We start from the raw sequence: 20555 nt of genomic DNA, 5'->3' as shown, positions 1-20555 counted from the left end.
TTGATGGTACTTGACAAGGCAGGGCTCCCTAAGCCCCTCCCCTTCCTCAGGGCCTTGGGGATGGAAACATGTGGAGGTCGGGAGATTCTCACTGTGTTGGAGGTGGGACAGGACTCCCCAGCAGCTGAGGAACTCTCTCTTCCTCTTGTGCTCCTGCTGGGGCTGGGGGTCCGGGGACCTTACTCCTTGGAGGCCATGTGGACCAAGAGGTCCACCACCCTGTTGCTGTAGCCGAATTCATTGTCGTACCAGGAAATGCACTTGACAAAGTGGTCATTGAGGGCAATGCCAGCCCTAGCATTGAAGGTAGAAGAGTGAGTATCACTGTTGAAGTCGCAGGAGACAACCTGGTCTTCAGTGTAGCCTAGAATGCCCTTGAGAGGGCCCTCTGACACCTGCTTCACCACCTTCCTGATCTCATCGTACTTGGCAGGTTTCTCCAGGCGGCAGGTCAGATCCACAACAGACACATTGGGGGTGGGGATGCAGAAGGCCACGCCAGTGAGCTTCCCGTTGAGCTCAGGGATGACCTTGCCCACGGCCTTGGCAGGGCCAGTAGAAGCAGGGATGATGTTCTGGGCAGCCCCTCGACCATCACGCCACAGCTTCCCAGAGGGGCCATCCACAGTCTTCTGGGTGGCAGTGATGCGTAGACAGTGGTCATACGTCCCTCCATGATGCCAAAGTGGTCATGGATGACCTTGGCCAGGGGGGCCAAGCAGTTGGTGGTGCAGGAGGCATTGCTGACAATCTTGAGGGTGTTGTTATACTTCTCGTGGTTCACGCCCATCACAAACACGGGGGCATCAGCAGAAGGTACAGAGATGATGACCCTCTTGGCACCACCCTTCAAGTGAGCCCCAGCCTTCTCCATGGTAGTGAAGATCCCAGTAGACTCCACCACGTACTCAGCACCAGCATCACCCACTTGATGTTGGCAGGATCTCGCTCCTGGAAGATGGTGATGGCCTTTCCATTGATGACGAGCTTCCCATTCTCTGCCTTGACTATGCCATGGAACTTGCCGTGGGTGGAATCATACTGGAACATGTAGACCATGTAGTGAAGGTCAATGAAGGGGTCATTGATGGCGATGATGTCCACTTTGCCAGAATTAAAAGCAGCCCTGGTGACCAGGCGCCCGATGCGGCCGAATCCGTTCACTCCAACCTTCACCATCTTGTCTCAGGGATGCGGCTGGCACAGCTTGGAAATTATGGCTGTCTGTCGAATGGGCAGGAGCAGAGAGCCGAGAAGTGTTGTTCTTAACAATTTTCACTACTAAAATCTGTGGTGATTGTTAAATGACTGAGAACTATTATGAACTATCCTTGTGATTTTTCTTCAAGTCTAAAATTATATCAAAATATGACAAAGGAGGAGGCAAGAATATATAATGAGTCAAAGATAGTCTTGTCATTTGTGCTGCTGGGAGAAGTGGGCAGCTACATGTAAAAGAATGAAATTAGAACACTTCCTAACACCAAACACAAAGATGAAACTCAAAATGGGTTAAAGACAATGTAAGACTATAAAACTCTTAGAGGAAAATATACTCAATGACATAAATCACAGCAATATATTCTATGACCCACCTCCCAGAGTAATGGAAATAAAAACAAAAATAAATAAGTGGGACCTAATTAAACTTAAAAGCTTTTGCACAACAAAGAAAACTATAAACAAAGTGAAAAGACAAACTTCAGAATGGGAGGAAATAATAGCAAATGAAGCAACTGACAAAGGATTAATTTCCAAAATATACAAGCAGGTCTTATAACTCAATATCAGAAAAACAAACAATCCAGTCATACAGTGGGCAGAAGACCTAAGCAGACATTTCTCCAAAGAAGACATACAGATGGGTAATAAACACATGGAAAGATGCTTAATATCACTCATTATTAAAGAAATGCAAATCAAAATTACAGTGAGATATCACCTCACACCGGTGAGAATGAAAGTGAAAGTGAAGCCACTCAGTCATGTCCAATCTTTGCAACCCCATGGACTATAGCCTACCGACTCCTCCATCCATGGGATTTTCCAGGCAAGAATACTGGCCATCATCAAAAAATCTACAAACAAGAAATGATGGAGGAGGTGTGGAGAAAAAGAAATCCTCTTGCACTGTTGGTGGAAATGTAAATTGATATAGCCACTATGGAAGACAGTATGCGGATTCCTTAAAAAATTAGGACAGATGAATGGATAAAGAAGCTGTGGTACATATATACAATGGAATATTACTCAGTTATAAAAAAAGGAATGCATATGAGTCAGTTCTAATGAGGTAGATGAAGCCAGAGCCTATTATACAGAGTGAGGTCAGAAAGAGAAAAACGAATATCATGTATTAGCACATATATATGGAATCTAGAAATACAGTACTGATGAACCTGTTTGCAGGGCAGCAAAGGAGACACGGAACAGACTTATGGATGCAGTTGGGGTGGGGGAGGAGGTAGAGGGTATGATGTATGGAGAGAGTAACATGGAAACATTACCATATGTAAAATAGGTAGCCCATGGGAATTTGCTACGTGACTCAGGAAACTCAAACCAGGGTTCTGTAACTACTCAGAGAGGAGGGATGCAGAGGGAGATGTGAGTTAGGTTCAAGAGGGAAGGGACATAGATATACCTATGACTGATTCATGTTGATGTTTGGCAGAAACCAATACAATATTGTAGAGCAATTACCATTCAATTAAAAATAAATGAATTTAACTATAAAAAAGTAAAATAATGTCAAAATAATAATAGCTGAAGAAAAGCCAGTGTCTCTAACCTGGCCTCCAAGAGCCCTTGGAATGCCCACTTTCTCTTTTCCATCTGACTTCCTCTCCTGAGACCCCTGCCCTTTTCTTGCCACAGACACAACAGGAAGTATAGTTGCCTTCTACAATCATGCATTTCTTTTATTAAACTTTCGCTTTATGCTTCTCATCAGTAATGAGAAGTTTGTGGTTTTTATCTTTGTGCTGTTGTATGTTTCATTCTGTTTTGAGTGTGACTGTTTTAAATATGCATTTTAACTTTCAAGCGTGATTAATCTGACCACAATTTATCTCTTAGACAAGGAGGAAATCTACATGCTTATCAGTATTGGGGAAAATCTGTGTATTTGAAGGGATCACCTGGGAAAATACAAGTGCCCTCAAAAGCTGTTAAGGTTGCCAAGTTTTTAAGCATACATTTTCCTCCTTTCTTGGTACCATTATAGTTCAATTTATAAAATATTGGTAGATAGAGGCAACTGACTGATCTGTAATTGTAAAGCAGTGTTGTTCTAGTACGTGGTAATAACTGCCTCCCTCAGGCTGGAGGAAGGCAAGAGAAGGGTCCTGATGAGCAGCATGAGTGATTCCCATGGAGTGAGGACTCCTGCTGTGACCTATTTCAGGCAACTGATATGTTAATGAATGTGGCTTGAGAAGAGATGTACATTACCACCCCATGGTATAGTATTTCAAGAGCACAAATAATACAATGCAGAAAATCAGAAGTACTGAGTTCTGAGGATTTGCTACTTTTGGTTTTAAAACAATTTATTCAGTTTTTAATTTATAGAACTTAATTTTTAATTATGGTTATGTTTTTAAACAACTGGTAGGCAATATTCCAAAAAGAAAACAGGTGGCTCTTACGACCGGTATGAGCTGGCTCCAGCATTCCACCACTTTAAAGGAATAAAGTTGTGTTGGAAGACAGGGAGATTTGGGATTCTGGTTTCAATTTCTGTTTTTGCTCCACTCAGAATTGCTTCTCACTTTGCTGTTGTGGTTCGGTCATGAAATTGTGCCCAACTCTGCGACCCCATGGATGGCAGCACACCAAGCTTCCCTGTCCTCCCCTATTTCCCAGAGTTTTCTCAAGTTGATGTCCATTGCTTCTCACTGCCTCCATTCGGTTGACACAACCACAGGCCTATGTGATTTAGTTTGTAATTATTTGGAAACAAGGCTGAAATTCCATGAGATGTAGTATTTTATAATTCTGCTAATGTAAAAATTTGAAGTTTAAGGATTAGATTTTTGCAAATGTGGGTAATATATAGCTGATGATTCTGTCTAATGAACCCCCTAGGACCTACAGCTCCTTTTAACTTTGGTATTCACTGCATTATCATTAATTATTGACTTGAAAAGGATAGTAGCTTATACATGGTATTTGAAATTTTCAGATACTGAGATTATGCTGTGATTATGTCAAAAGTACCTAGGAATGGCAGTTTTCAGGCAGTAGGAGGTGGACTTATCCGAAAGAATGTAACATAGACTATTTTCTGTCTAAGGATTAATAAGCACTGTTTTTCTGACCCTTATCATAATTCTAACCATTGATATGTTTTTGTACGTAACACTTTGATTCTTAACTCATACTTCCTCATATATAAAATAACACGTGTCCAGTTTTTCCCAGTGTGTATTTGAAGACAGTGATGAACTTTTATGCTAGGCACTTTGCTAAGGGTTTTACATGTATTTCCTGTGAAGTAAGTTGTTATTGTTTAGGTTTTACATAAGAGGAAACTGGCGTAGAAGGGTTAAGTAACTGACCATAGTGAAATGCTTTTTAAAGTTGGAGTAGAATTTCTACCCAAGGGTTCTAACTCTAAGCCCTTGCATTTAGCCTTCAGGCTAGGTTATATGATGCTTAAAAATATCAAAAAGTTATGAAGTCTTGTGTTAATACAAGTTGGTATTACGAGTATAGTTTATTAAATTTGAGAAAATACAAACACAAAATGGAAACTTACTAGTTGCTGAATAATGGAAGGATTACACTGTATTTCTAAATTTTATTTACATGTACAGATTGCACATTATTATTTTTTTTAATAATAAAATATGCGTGTTAGTTGCTTACCCGTTTCCAACTCTTTGCTACCCCATGGACTGTAGCCTGTCAGGCTCCTCTGTCCATGGGATTCTCCAGGCAAGAATACCGGAGTCAGTTGCCATTTCCTTCTCTAATAAAGTATAGGTATGTACAATGAAATTTCATAATTTCTAAAGTAGTATACTTGAAAAAGGCCTATTTAGTCTTTCCCTTTTTCAAATACTATTAAAAATAAAATGACCTTTTCAAACGTAACAACTGGGAAGATTTAAATTGTCTTAAATAATATTAGGTTCCTAAATAATGATATTATATTTCAGTTGCTGAAACAGGGAAAAGGAGCCTGTGTATCTGCAAACAGATTTCAAATTGCTCTCTGGGGCAGTATAGTTTCATGGTTAAGTGCATGAGTAGAGGAATCAGACTGCCTGAGTTTAATTCCTATCTCTGCCATTGTATAAGCTATGCAACTCTTTGAGACCCTATGGACTGTAGCCCGCCAGGCTCCTCTGTCCATGGGATCTTGCCAGGCAAAAATGCTGGAGTGGAGATCGAATCCACTTCTCTTGCGTCTCCTGCTTGGCAGGCAGATTCTTTACCACTGTACCACCTAGGAAATGTTATAAACTGGGTGGTCTTGGAAAATTATTTAACCACATGAAGCCTCAATTTTTCGTCTGTGAAGTGTGAATAATAATAATGCCCATTGCATAGGGTTATTTAGAAAGTTAGATAAGCTAATGTATTAAAACACTTAAAGAAGTACCTAATACAGGGCTTCTCTGGTGGCTCAGCAGTAAAGAATCTTCCTGCAATGCAAGAGACACAAATGAGTTCAATCCCTGGATCAAGAAGATCCCATGGAGGAGGGAATCGCAGCCCACTCCAGTGTTCTTGCCTGGGAAATCCCATGGACAGAGGAGCCTGGTGGGCTACAGTCCCTGGGGTCGAAAAGAGTCAGAGATAAGTTAGCAACTAAATCACCACCACCAATACATAGTAAGTGCCCCAGAAAATGTTAGTTATTTTATAATGTTAGTTATTTTATTATTTTTAATAATGAACACAGTTAAAAGTATGGCAGTTCATATAGTAATAGTGTCCAATGCATAGGATTATTGATAGTTATAAAAGATTGTCTTACCTGTTTGGCCTTGTAGCTATTCTGGGGATGAACATGCTTTCAGCCCTCTGGCTGTAGTTCACTCTGCAAGTAACTCCATGAAGTGACTCCTTTTTCAAAAGGATCAGGATATGGTCATTTTATATGAATTGAAATACTGCAGGTCTTGGCTGCCTGATCATCTCTCTCATCCTTTCTAGAATAAATCATTTTATATACACAGAGTCATAAGTTTTCATGATTGTGTAATATTACTGCTGCTGCTACTGCTAAGTCACTTCAGTCATGTCCGACTCTGTGCGACCCCATAGACGGCAGTCCACCAGGCTCCCCTGTCCCTGGGATTTTCCAGGCAAGAACACTGGAGTGGGTTGCCATTTCCTTCTCCAATGCATGAAAGTGAAAAGTCAAAGTGAAGTCGCTCAGTCGTGTCCGACCCTCAGCAACCCCATGAGCTGCAGCCTTCCAGGCTCCTCCATCCATGGGATTCTCCAGGCAAGAGTACTGGAATGGGGTGCCACTGCCTTCTCCAATATTGTACTAGAACATGTATTTTACTTACTTAGCAAAATTACTTTGTAAAAATGAAAAATGACTTCATTGATATCCTTATTCATCCAATACATAGGAAAAGCTTTTTCACCCAGGATTTGGTTATAGCCATTATTCTATCAAAAGCAATATGTGGTGTGTTTTCTAAAATTTTCTCCTGCTTTTAATATGGAATTTTTTAATTAGCAGAATATTTTACATGCTTCATAAAATTGCTTTTTGGGAAAATAACAAAAATACTCTTATCATATATTCACAGAATGGCATTCCCCTTTGACATTCATCTGTGGGGGTTTTTTTTCTTTAATTTGAATTATAAGTTTGTGTTGTTTTTTGTTCTCCGTAGGCCCTCCTGTCGGTCCTTCGAGAAAGTCACCGTTCCAGAACAGTCTTTAGGAAAGTTGGAGGCTTTGTGTACATTACGTCCTTGCTCGTGGCTATGGAAAGGTCTTTGAGCTCGCCCCCCAAGAATGGGTGGGAGAGAGTGAACCAGAACCAAGCGTTTGAACTTCTCCACATGGTGTTCTGCACACTGACTGCAGCGATGCGCTATGAGCCGGCCAACTCACACTTCTTCAAAACAGAGATTCAGTATGAGAAGCTGGCAGATGCCGTTCGATTTCTTGGCTGCTTCTCAGACCTAAGAAAGATCAGCCCCATGAATGTCTTCCCTTCAAATACTCAGCCATTTCAAAGACTTTTGGAGGAAGACGTCATCTCAATGGACTCGGTGTCACCCACTCTGCGGCACTGCAGTAAACTCTTTATTTATCTCTACAGAGTAGCCACAGATTCTTTTGACAGGTAGGACTCTGCTCCATACTCTGAATTTAAGGATGTGTTATGTATGACTTCAGCATTAAGGCTTGAATTATATTTTAGCTTAAAGTGAAAACACGTGGATCTTCTCTCTCATTCACTTACTTTATATGTGAACATTACCATTGCCCTGATGTTAAGCCTTTCAGCACGGACATCTGTGTAATATTTGTCAAACCAGGGTTAGAGTTAAGCTCTCAGGGCACCTAATAGAACAGTTTCTATGATGTTTATGTCTCATGGTAGTGTTTCCTGTGTTCTCTTTTTCCTCAAGAACAGTAGGTACATCCAGACTTAATTGATGTTAATTATCAAGAGAACGTGGTTATGATTAATGTATTTTCAGACAGATGATGTAGTCTCAACATAGAATCTACATTTTATAATCTTCAAAAAGTGATGTGTCTTCCTGGGAGATACTGATAGTTCAAGAGTCTATGAGTTTAATTTGCTTATTCCTTCATTAAACAGTTTCTTAACGAACATCTACCACATGCCACGTGACGATGCTAGGCATTGAGAGTTCCGCTCAGCACAAGGCTTCTCTGTTTGTGTCCATCCTTTAGCTTCAGTACAAAAATTCAAACACATAAATGAACGATTAAAATATATCAAGATAAAATCTGAGGGAAATCTAGGGTTCTAAGATCATAAGCCTGCTTAATCTAAATCCCTTATTTTCAGGAGTGTGTTTTCCATCAAGTTCTCACTTTGAAAATAATGTAAGAGTGATTGGGCTGCTCATTTTCCCCAAGCATGATCACTTTTAACAGTTAACATTTGTTTTATCTTATGAAACAAATGAACTGTTTCTGTTAATATAATGTCCCTGTCAATAAAGCAAGTAACTCTGTTATATCCCTAACTGTAAAATTATCAACTCTGACCTACCTACTGAGATGTTTCTTGTTTCTTAATATTTCTTAGACCTTAGTATTTAGATAGAAAATACAGGTAATGTAAAAAAAAGTTTTCGAATTTTTCCTGTCTTGAAAATAAAAATGCATATTTATTGTTATATATTGTTAACTTATAGAAGACATGGGAGAGTGTAGTGTTCAGGGAATAAAATGTTTTTAAAGTTAAAATCTGTGTATTTAGGTTCAACCTCTTTTCCCCTGTTTTCTAACTTATCCTAGTTAGCATACCTTATTTTTAGTTTGCGTTGTCAAAAAAAACCAGGCCCGCAGCAGTCTGTTTAACAAACATGTTAAATGTTAACCTTGATGGATAAGCATCTGCCTTAAGCATGCTTCTCTGTCTCCCTCAGTGCATGTGTTGTAGTCTTGTTCCTTGTTCCCCTGAGTATGGAGGTTGTTCCCTATTAAACTTTTACTGGTATTGCTTGTGAAACTAACCAGCTGCCCTCCTGGTGTTTTGCTCTAACCTCTCTGACCACCCCCCTGTCTGTTTTGTTGTCTGTAGTCGTGCAGAACAGATCCCTCCTTGCCTGACAAGTGAGTCTTCTCTTCCCTCTCCTTGGGGGACTCCAGCTTTGTCCAGGAAAAGGTACTGATCTAATAATAGCAATCCATCTTTGTTTGCATGGGTTTTTTTCTCCTGTGCTTAATGATATATTAATGTGGATTTCGTGCTTTGTGTTGAGTAACTTGGAGCTTCCCTGATGGCTCAGTGGTAAAGAGCTCGCCTGACAGTGCAGAAGACATGGATTCAGTCCCTGGGTCAGGAGGATCCCCTGGAGAAGGAAATGGCAACCCACTCCAGTATTTTCACCTGGGAAGTCCCGTGGACACAGGAACCTGGCAGGCTATGGTTCATGGGGCCACAAAAGAGTTAGACACCACTTAGCCACTAAACAACAGCAACAGTTGAATAACTTTGATTTTTTTTTCCCCTTTCTATTTGAGTTCTTTGTTTTTAAAATTTTCAGCTTCAGCTGAGTGTATTTATGAGAGTAAAGTGTGTTAATGCTATGAAGATATGAAGGGCATGTAGAATTTTGTCATCCAACTGTAGACTAAAATGTGCCTTTTAGAGCAAATATGTATTTTATTAATATTAATTTAGAAAAGATAATATAATGCATCTTTAGGTAGGATACTTTTCTGCTGCTTCTTTTCACTTTAAACGTGCATGGCATCATTCTTTGGTTTTTAGTATTACTCCAAAATGAACATGCCAGCCTTGGCTGAGGAAATGTGTATTTTCTCAATCAGGTTCAACCAGTTGAAATGTGATGCTGTTATGAAGACTGAACTGGCTAACCTTTGAAAAAGTGAACAAAAAAACCTGCCCTAGCTCCTGCTTTCATCAGTTGTGTGTAAATCTCTTTCTAAGCTGATGCAGTCTACCGCATACTTAAATCTTATGACTGAAAAGTTCCCCAGTGGCTCAGGGCTAAAAAATCTGCCTGCAATGCAGGAGACTGGGGTTGGATCCCTAGGTCGGGAAGATCCCCTGGAGGGGGAAATAGCAACCCACTCCAGTATTCTTGCTGGGAAAATCCCATGGACTTTATCATAGCTTTATCCAGGCTAGGGTTGCAAAGAGCTGAATATGACTGCCTGGCTAGGGTCGCAAAGAGTAGGACAGGACTGAGCAACTGAGCACGTACACGTAAAGAACCAGCAGTTGATTGACAAAAGTATAGTTAAGATTCATCTGATATTCCATTTTTTAACCTGTACTTAAAATGATCATAGTCTGTGCACTTGGCACCAGATTTTCTTCCTTCCCTTGTTTCCTCATAAACAAGTACTAGTCCTTAGGTCTTGTATTAATATTCTCACATTGTGGCTTTTAAAAAATGAGCCTGAGGCTCTGCTGTGCTGTTTAATTTTATTTCTGTGGTTCATGTTTTAAAAGTTGAATAGAGTTGTTGATTATTTAGTACTATAGTATTTTAAGATATTTTAATAGTAATATTCATTAGGTATATGGGCTTATATTTTCCTTTTTCTCTTAAATGTCCACTGGAGTTTACAGCTCATTTTCTTCTATTAGCTCATGAATATTCATAAAGGAATTTAGCATTGTTCAATGTACTTATATTTAAAAACTATTTCTTTTTTGTTTTTTTAAAGAGCAGTTTTTAATTCAAGAAATTATAAAATCAGTTTGAGTTGGTCTAGCGTGTTTTTCTGTTGTTAAAGTAATTAGCATAAAAGATATTATTTATGTTGGAAGATTCATGTGTGCCCACTGTCTCACAGAACAATAGTTTAAGTTACCAAATAGTTTTAATTAGTTAAAAAAAAATTACATTTATGACTCTGTCATACATGGTGAAGGCTTAAAAACTGCTGTGTTTAAAAACATTTACATCATTAAATATTAACCAGAATTTACAAAAAACTTTGAATAGAAATTCACAGATTAAAGGAACAAGTATTTAAAAATTTAATCAGATTTTACTGTTCATTTAAATAGTAGTTTGACAAAGGGAAAAATAGCATTTTATTTTGTATGATAGGTATTTAAGGTCTTAGATCAAAAACATTTTGTCACCATTTGCAGGACGGCTACATGTAAGGATGCGCTGTCTTTGACCCAAGGGGAAACTCACTGAATTGACAGTTGTAGCTTGAGTTGTATCTCATCCATGAGAATTCTAATCCAGTTTACAATCTGATGTTACCCTCAAGGGTTCCCAGTGCCATTCATACTAATAATAAGATCAATATTGACATTTTCAGGTTGCCATTCTAGTCAGGTTACATACATTTGCTCAGTGGTAAAAATCATAAGCTGAAAGAAATCTTTTTATTTCACAACATAGTAACTTTCAAAGTTAGAATATGTCAAGAACATCTCAGATTACATCAGTTTATGGGGATCTTTTTTCTTGTGACAAAACTTTTTCTTTTCTTTTGGCAAAAGGGAAAACCAACATTGTGTTAGTTTTATAGCTTGCGGAGATTAAGATACTAAGGAAGATTTGAAATTGTGATACTTGTCTGGCATGTAAAAGCTTCAGGAGTCTTCTCTAAATATTTTAAGAGTTGAAGAACTAAGAAAACTTATTTTGGAAAACTAAAAGCATAGTTGTTTTCATTATTCAGAAGGAATAATGAAACAGAACTATAGCTGAACAGTATCTAATCAGAGTTAGAGGAAGTGAAAACAAAATATAAAATAGTAACCAAGACTCTCAGAATACAATCTACAGTATGGAAAACAGTGGCAAATACTAGCTATCATTCAGACATGATTCCCATTATTCAGTGCCTATACACACTTGATGATAATTGATGTAGAGCAAATTCAGAATTTAAATATTTAAATATATATTCCTCAAAGAGGTAGATAAGTCTTAGGTGTATATGAGAATTTAGATTGAGATGTTAAATTGCAGTTTCTTTAGTCCTTAAAAGTAACTGCAACATAAAAAATAACAAAATCTTAAAATGTTGTTTTATCCTATTCTTTGTAAATGGTTAGGTCTTATTTGATAATTATCTGTTTAATAAGTTTACCATAATCTCTAAATTTAAAAAGTAGTGTAATACCTGTGATATACTTAAGTGACTTAGTAAGAATTAATTGTTATATAATGCCTGTTAAAATAGACCCCATTTTACTTAATATATATCATGTTTTAAATTTCTATGATGTTTACAGTATTTTTTTTGTTTGAGAAGAATAAATGCAATTCCTGTTTTAGAATATTTTATAAAAGATTGAAAGTTTACCACTATAATAGTTAATATTAGTAAAGAGTTCAGTTTCCAAAGGCATAAAGGACTTCTTCCTAGCTAGGGATACATATCCATAATTTAAGTTCTAATTTATATCAGGCACCTCAGAAATAATTTGAGAAGGCCTGTAATTAGAATATACAATTAGAATCTGTGTTTCTTACCCTCACATTTGGGCTACTTTTTGTGTGTAATGAAAGCAAGTTTTATGAAATTCTTAAGTTTGGAGTCCCTATTACACAGTGGAGAAATCATGGATCTTTTTTTCCAAGTGAAAAGAGTAAGACTAAGGGGAGAAACATAAGAGGAGTATACCTGTTGGTAATGAGCATTTAGAAATATACCTTAGTAAATTTAGAAATTAAATCTTTCTGAACAAAAACAGAAAAAGAAAAAGAGAATGAAAAAAAATGAGTAGGTGGAAGATAATGCTGACTTTAAATAAATGGGAGAGCATGTTTTTTTAAGTGAAGCTGAATACTTTCCTAGAATCTCTGTTAAAAAGAGAATGGTACTTAAAAAAAAAAAACCGTGGCAGTGCCAATTCTTTGCTACTAAATCAGTGACTTAAAGCATCTGTTTCCCAAGCTGCTCTTGTGCCAGAGAACTGAAACTGCACTGCTCTTGGTGACAGAGCTCAGCATTAGACAAATTATGCTGAAACCGGTTCACTAGAACAAAGAGTCCCATAGGTTGAAGCCACAAGCATCTGTGTCCTTGTGCCAAGACACAAAATGTGCAAAATTCATGAATTGTAGAAGAAGAATATGAACTAGAAGGAGGATATCATTGATGAGATGAAATGGGTATTCGGGACATATCCCAAGATTGAAAAAATTGTAATGAATATTTTCAGTGGTAGGGAAGATAATGCAAAAAAGGATGCTGCTGCTGCTGCTAAGTCGCTTCAGTCGTGTCCAACTCTGTGCAACCCTGTAGATGGCAGCCTGCCATGCTCTTCTGTCCCTGGGATTCTCCAGGCAAGAATACTTGAGTGGGTTGCCATTTCCTTCTCCAATGCATACATGCATGCTAAGTCACTTCAGTCGTGTCTGACTCTGTGCAACCCCATGGACAGCAGCCCACCAGGCTCCTCTGTCCACGGGATTCTCCAGGCAAGAATACTGGAGTGGGTTGGCATTTCCTTCTCTGAAAAAAAGGATGAATGTAGTGTTAAGTAACCTAAAGTAAAACTCCCTTGATGCTTAATACATATATTGCCAGGTAGCCAGTCTTCCCAGAAGGTGCTTTGGTAAAGAATCCACCTGCCATTCCAGGAGACACAAAAGACGGAATTTCTTTCCCTGGGTCAAGAAGGTCCCCTTGAGTAGGAAATGGTAACCCACTCCAGTAGTCTTGACTGGAAAATCCCATGAACAGAGGAGCCCGGCGGGCTACAGTTTATGGGGTCTCAAAAGAGTCAGACATGTGAGCGCACATGCACAGAGCCAGGATTTGAAGCCAACCTTGACTCAGTGGAACCAGTTATAGAGTAGGCCATCTTGTTTGATCGTGTTTGTTCTTGATTATATTGCCCTTGGTTCAAGGAAAGGTTAAAAACACATAGGTAATTAAAAAGAAAACAATCTCACTGAGACATTTAGTATAACCTGTACTCTCATCATAAATTATCAGAACTGTCATCTTTTCTAGAGCTTTCAATCACTGTAATTTAACCTGTTCTTTATATCTTCTGGTGCATATGTTATCCTTTTTTTTTTCTCCTTTGTTTTCTTTCAGTTTTACTGAGATATAATTGATGTACTACACTACATAAGTTTAGGATGTGTATTCATATGGCTTGCAAAATGATTAACACAGTAAGTTTAGTTAACATCCATTATATAGATTCAAGGAAAAAATACTTGTTTTTCCTTGTGATGAGAACTTTTAGGATCTACTCTTAATAGCAACTTTGAAGTATACCTTAGAGCAGTGTCAACTAGTCATCATGAGCCATTCTTGAATGAAACAATTCCAATAGTAAATGGTAAAAACATATAAGACCCAGAAGAATTGATAGTGAAATTGTCTGTATGTGACTCGCTAAGAATTATTAATATATAGGTTTTTAAATTTCCCAACCTTAAAGTAATAGAAGATGAAGAAAATGAACAGAGACTGTGATGGAAATTAAATGCCCAATTACCCTTCTTTCTTTTTTACAGGCACGCATATCATTCTGTTTCTACTCCCCCTGTCTACCCTCCTAAAAACGTTGCTGACCTGAAATCACACGTGGCAACTTCATCTCTCTCGAGTTCTGATGCCGTCATCATCCATCCTGGAGCCATGCTTGCTATGCTGGATCTCCTGGCCTCTGTTGGGTCAGTGACACAGCCAGAAGTAAGCTTGTGTATATTAGTACCTTCCTGTCTTTAATAGTGAAAGGTGTGACTGCACAAGCAAGGGGATGGGGCCAAAAAAGTGATACGGAACCTTTCTGTGTCACATACTGAAATAGATAAAGGGGAAAAACAGGATTCTTCTATTTGAGTCTTAACTTTTTTAATCAATAGTAATAACATATGTTTTAGAGTACAGTTTGTTAAATGATACACATGCCTGTCTGTTTGTTGGGCTTCCCTTGTGGCTCAGCTGGTAAATAATCCGCCTGCAGGACAGGAGACCTAGGTTTGATCCCTGGGTTGGGAAAATCCCTTGGAAAAGGGAAAGGCTACCCACTCCAGTATTCTGGCCTGGAGAATTCTATGGACTGTATAGTCCATGGGGTTGCAAAGAGTTGGGCATGACTGAGCAACTTTCACTCAGTGACAAATGTTTTAGAGTACAGTTTATTTGTTAAAATGCTTGTCTGTAAAGCTTTTGAATTATCCTTCATATTTGAATGAGATCCTTTCTGGGTACAGTAATCTGGGCTGTAGGTTTTTCTCTTTCATCACTTTAAGTATGTCCTGCCATTCCCTTCTGGCCTGAAGAGTTTCTATTGAAAGATCAGCTGTTATCCTTATGAGAATCCTTTTGTGTGTTATTTGTTGTTTTTCCCTTGCTGCTTTTAATATTTGTTCTTTGTGTTTGACCTTTGTTCATTTGATTAATATGTGTCTTGGGGTGTTCCACCTTGGGTTTATCCTGTTTGGGACTCTCTGAGTTTCTTCGACTTGTGTGACTATTTCCTTCCCCATTTTAGGGAAGTTTTCAACTGTTATCTCCTCGAGTATTTTCTCATGGCCTTTCTTTTTGTCTTCTTCTTCTGGGACTCCTATGATTCGAATGTTGGGGCGTTTCACATTGTCCCAGAGGTCCCTGAGGTTGTCCTCATTTCTTATAATTCTTTTTTCGTTTTTCCTCTCTGCTTCATTTATTTCTACCATTCTATCTTCTACCTCACTTATCATATCTTCTGCCTCTGTTATTCTACTGTTGGTTCCCTCCAGAGTGTTTTTTATCTCGTTTATTGCATTATTCATTATTAATTGACTCTTTTTTATTTCTTCTAGGTCCTTGTTAAACATTTCTTTCATCTTCTCAATCCTCGTCTCCAGGCTGTTTATCTATAACTCTATTTTTGTTTTCAAGATTTTGGATCATTTTTATTATTATATTCTAGATTCTTTTTCAGGTAGACTCCCTATCTCCTCCTCTTTTATTTGGTTTGTTGGGCATTTATCATGTTCCTTTACCTGCTGAGTATTTTTCTGCCTTTTCGTCTGGTTTAGATTGCTGTGTTTGGCGTAGCCTTTCTGTATTCTGGCAGTTTGTGGTTCGTCTTTATTGTGGAGGTTCCTCCCTGTGGGTGGAGTTGGACAAGTGGCTTGTCAAGGTTTCCTGGGTTAGGGAAGCTTGCCTCAGTGTGCTGGTGGGTAGAGCTGGATTTCCTCTCTCTGGAGTGCAATGAAGTGTCCAGTAGTGAGTTTTGAGATGTCTGTGGGTTTGTTGTGACTTTGGGCAGCCTGTATATTGAAGCTCAGGGCTACGTTCCTGCATTGCTGGAGAATTTGCGTGGTATGTCTTGCTCTGGAACTTATTGGCTCTTGGGTGGTGCTTGGTTTCAGTGTAGGTATGGAGGCTTTTGGATGATCTCTTATCAATTAATGTTCCCTGGAGTCAGGAGTTCTCTGGTGTTCTCAGATTTGGGGCTTAAGCCTCCTGCTTCTGGTTTTCAGTCTTATTCTTACAGTAGCCTGAAAGAATACATCCATCCATACAGCACTGATATTAAAACTTCTAGGTTAATGGTGAAAAGATTCTCCACAGTGAGGGACACCCAGAGAGGTTCACAGAATTACATGGAGAAGAGAAGAGGGAGGAGGGAGATAGAGGCGACCGGGAGGAGAAGAGGGGGAATCAAAAGGGGAGAGAGCAAGCTAGCCAGTAAACAATTCCCTATAACAGTCACAAAAAGTATAAGAAATATATATGAAGTTTGCTTTAAAAATAGGGTCTGTTTTTTTGCAAGGTAATAATAGGTTATAAAAATGAAAATTAAAGGAGTAATAGAGGACTTAAAAAAGAGAAAAAAATTTTTTAATTAAAAAAAAATGGTAACAGTAAAAATCTATCTAGGAATTTCTCTGGAGTTGTTGCGGGCAGTGTGGGGTTAGTTCAGTTTCAGATAGTTCCTTGTTCTAGCTTATACTTCTCAATATCTATAGGCCCTGTCCGATGTAGTCGGTGTTCACTACAGGGATTTTAACCTGTTGCACTTGTCACTTCCAAAGTGGTTCCCTCTGTTTATTCGGCTTCTTCTGTTTGCTGGTCTCTTCAGTGTCTAATTTCCGCTCTGACACAAGAGGGCAAAGGTGGTCTCTTGTTTAGGCTCACTTGTTCAGTTGTGCTGTGGGGAAGAACACTGTAAACACATATCACTGGCGTGTGTGGGGAGTGCTCGCGGTGTCTCGGCCGCACTTGGGTCTGCCCCTGCTTGCAGCGTGTGTGCTTTCCCAGTCTATACTGCTCAGGCTTCAGGTTGCTCTGCAGGGAGCAGGCCCAGAGTTGCACTTCCCAGGTCTAAGCCGCTCAGGTTCAAGTTCTCCGGTACTCCACAAAGGTGCAGACTGGGTTGGGCCTGCGTTTTATGCTGTTCCCCGGTCCCAGCCACTTGGTTTCCGGGCACGCCCATCTCCGGTGTGCCCCAATGTGCCCTGTGTGTCTTCTGGGGAGCTGATCTCTGGCTGCAACCCTCCCGGTGGATGTCAACCGTCCAGAATCTCAGGAAGTCTTTGGTTAGAAACTGGAAGCCTGTTCGCAGTTTGGTAGGGGATGCCCTCTCTGGGGCTGAGTTTGCCCCTTTCTGGCTCTGGCTGGCGCCTGCCTGCCCCCTGCCTCTGGCAAGGGATGGGCCCCCAGTCTGCAGCCCGCTAGCTCTTCCCTGGTATTCACTCAGTCCTGTTCTGTGAGCAGGCTTGCAGTACCTTAGGTTAGGGCTCACGAGATAGTTCTCTCTCTTTCTCTCTTTTTTTCTTTCTCTCTCTCTGGCTATCCCCCAGTTTAGGTTGCTATCTCATGTTAGCTCCCTCAGATTGCCCTCAGGGCAATCAGGCCTGCTCCTCTCCGTTCAGCCCCCGCTTGCTGGTGGTGGATACGAGCATCTGGGGTACTTCTCTGCTGGGAGTTGCCTTTAGGCATATAATCTGTGGGCTTTATTTATTTATTTTTCCTCCCGGTTATGTTGCCCTCCGAGATTCGAAAACTTTCCCCAGACCTGCGGGTGAGAGGGTTTCCTGGTGTTTGGAAACTTCTCTATTAAGACTCCCTTCCGGGGACAGATCTCCATCCCTAACTCTTTTGTCTCTCTTTTTATCTTTTATCTTTTGTCCTACCTCCTTTCGAAGACAATGGGCTGCTCTTCTGGGTGCCTGATGTCCTCTGCCAGCATTCAGAAGTTGTTTTGTGGAGTTTGCTCAGCGTTCAAATGTTCTTTCAATGATTTTGTGGGGGAAAAAGTGGTCTCCCCGTACTGTTCCTCTGCCATCTTTGGACCGCCCATTTGTTAAAATGCAAGACGATTACTTTTAGTGCTAAAATAATTCTGTTTCTCCTTGTAAATCCTGCTCAGCAGTGATAATTGTTAATAAGACAGGGAGAGAAATAACTGAAGATACCATTTTCAGGCTGTTGATGTATTTTTAGTTGTAGCACTCGAGTTTGGGTGAACTAGAGTTTGGGTGACCAGTTTTGTTAAAATGCTGTATGGTCTCAGGCCTAAAGTGTCACGAATGTTAACTAGAGGCTTTTAATGTGATTATTTACCTACCATGAAAAAGACTTTAGACAAAAGTACTGTTACTTGTATATAGTCATGTAATATGATAGACTTGAAAAAGAATGTAGTCTAGCTGGATATGCTTCTAAGAAAATGAAGATTGGAAATATTTCCTTAGTCCTGTTCTGGGATTATTTTGTGCCTCTGTGCCAGCTACTTAATCATCTAAATGTAATTCGAAGCATCTAGAGGCACCTCATATTGAAAGGTGTGCTTCACCTTTTAAAGGGAGAGAACTATCACGTATCTTATTAAGAGTGCCCTGGTATGGATTTCTTTGTTAACTCCAGCATGCCTTGGACCTTCAACTTGCTGTGGCCAATATTTTACAATCCCTGGTGCACACGGAAAGAAACCAGCAGGTCATGTGTGAAGCTGGTCTCCATGCACGACTGCTGCAGCGGTGCAGTGCTGCTCTGGCTGACGAGGACCACTCGCTGCACCCACCCCTCCAGCGCATGTTCGAGCGATTAGCCTCTCAAGCACTGGAACCCATGGTGCTCAGGTCAGTGCGTTCTCCTCTTCACATTCAGTTAAGATGCCATGAGTGATGGTCGTTTGCAGAGTCTTTGTAGTCAAGAGTTCTTGCTTTATAAACATATATTCAGTTACCTGTGGGCAAAACCAGAACACCACCAAAATGGGCAAAATGCTCAAAATATAGAAACAGATAAGTCTGGTTATTAGTAAAAGAGATGTGTTTGTTGTTGGTTGTTTCTCCTCCTAGAATCCAGCAAACTCACCTTGCTTTAAAAACGAAGTCATGTTATATTTATATGACTTGCATTTACTTGATAGTTATGAACACTTTATGAACTCTTTTAAAAAGCACTTTTTAAATTTTAAAATCATTACAGATTCAGAAATAGATGGGGAAAGAGTAGAAACAGTGTCAGACTTTATTTTTGGGGGCTCCAAAATCACTGCAGATGGTGATTGCAGCCATGAAATTAAAAGACGCTTCCTCCTTGGAAGAAAAGTTATGACCAACCTAGATAGCATATTCAAAAGCAGAGACACTACTCTGCCGACTAAGGTCCATCTAGTCAAGGCTATGGTTTTTCCTGTGGTCTTGTATGGATGTGAGAGTTGGACTGTGAAGAAGGCTGAGTGCCGAAGAATTGGTGCTTTTGAACTGTGGTGTTGGAGAGACTCTTGAGAGTTCCTTAGACTGGAGAGACTCTTGAGGGTTCCTTGGACTACAAGGAGATCCAACCAGTCCACTCTGAAGGAGATCAACCCTGGGATTTCTTTGGAAGGAATGATGCTAAAGCTGAAGCTCCAGTACTTTGGCCACCTGATGCGAAGAGTTGACTCATTGGAAAAGACTCTGATGCTGGGAGGGATTGGGGGCAGGAGGAGAAGGGGACGACAGAGGATGAGATGGCTGGATGGCATCACTGACTTGATGGATGTGAGTCTGAGTGAATTCCAGGAGTTGGTGATGGACAGGGCGGCCTGGCATGCCGTGAATCACGGGGTCGCAAAGAGTTGGACACGACTGAGCGACTGAACTGAACTGAACTGAACTGTGAAGAGAGGTTCTGTGGTCCATCCTCCCGTTTCCCCCAGTGGTGACGTATTGTGTAGCTACAGTTCAGCATCAAAACCAAGAAACTGACATTGGTACTATGTATCTATGTACACTGTAGTTCCCTGCCATTTATCACTTGGGTCAGATTGATGTAATCATCACACAATTAGGGCTTCCCATGTGGCAGTGGTAAAGAATCTCCCTGCCAATGCAGGGGACATGGGTTTGATCCCTGGTTGGGAAATCCCCTGGAAGAGGAAATGGCAACCTGCTCCAGTATTCCTGCCTGAAATCCCACAGACAGAGGAGCCTGGTGGGCTACAGTCCATGGAGTTGCAGAGTTAGACACAACTCAGTGACTAAACAACAACAGTCACACAATTAAGATGTCACAAGGATCTCCCCAGTGCTACACCTATATTATCATATTCACTTCCTTAACCCCCGCCATCTCTAACCCCTAGAAACCACTAATCTGTTCTTCAGCTTCATAATTTTGTCACCTTGAAAACGTTACATAAATTAAATCATACGGTTTATGACCTTTTGTGATAAGCTTTTTCTGCTTATTACAGTGCCTTTGAGATGCATCTAAATTTTTGTTTATCAAGAGTTTCTTTCTGTTGCTGAGTTGTGTTCCATGGTATGAATGTACCTTGCATAATTTAGCCATTCAAGAAATAGGTATATTTGAATAACTTTTTTAATATAAAAAAGTTATTTTCATCTGTGTTTTACAGGTAAAACAACATTTTTTAAAAAAAGACTTTCCTTTAAGTTACTTAACCAAACATATTT

At 39.8% G+C, this 20555-nt stretch overlaps 1 protein-coding gene and 1 pseudogene across 22 annotated transcripts in view; one reads left to right on the top strand and one right to left on the bottom strand.

Moving 5' to 3' along the window:
• WDFY3 (WD repeat and FYVE domain containing 3) overlaps positions 1–20555 on the top strand; it is a 281234-nt gene that overhangs the window by 138228 nt on the left and 122451 nt on the right. For 15 of the 22 annotated variants that reach the window (XM_060417370.1, XM_060417369.1, XM_060417375.1 and 12 more), the window contains 4 exons: positions 6867–7324; positions 8765–8848; positions 14166–14343; positions 18514–18728. In XM_060417370.1, coding sequence (XP_060273353.1) covers positions 6867–7324; positions 8765–8848; positions 14166–14343; positions 18514–18728 — 935 coding nt within the window. The remainder of the gene's footprint in view (positions 1–6866; positions 7325–8764; positions 8849–14165; positions 14344–18513; positions 18729–20555) is intronic. The other 7 variants (XM_060417383.1, XM_060417386.1, XM_060417384.1 and 4 more) reach the window with 1 other exon arrangement.
• Positions 84–1251, bottom strand: LOC101119641 (glyceraldehyde-3-phosphate dehydrogenase-like; annotated as a pseudogene).

This window comes from Ovis aries, chromosome 6, assembly GCF_016772045.2.
Source record: "Ovis aries strain OAR_USU_Benz2616 breed Rambouillet chromosome 6, ARS-UI_Ramb_v3.0, whole genome shotgun sequence".
Taxonomy (NCBI): Eukaryota; Metazoa; Chordata; class Mammalia; order Artiodactyla; family Bovidae; genus Ovis; species Ovis aries.
The sequence above is the reverse complement of the archived record's forward strand: the minus strand, read 5'-3'. Positions and strand labels throughout refer to the sequence as shown.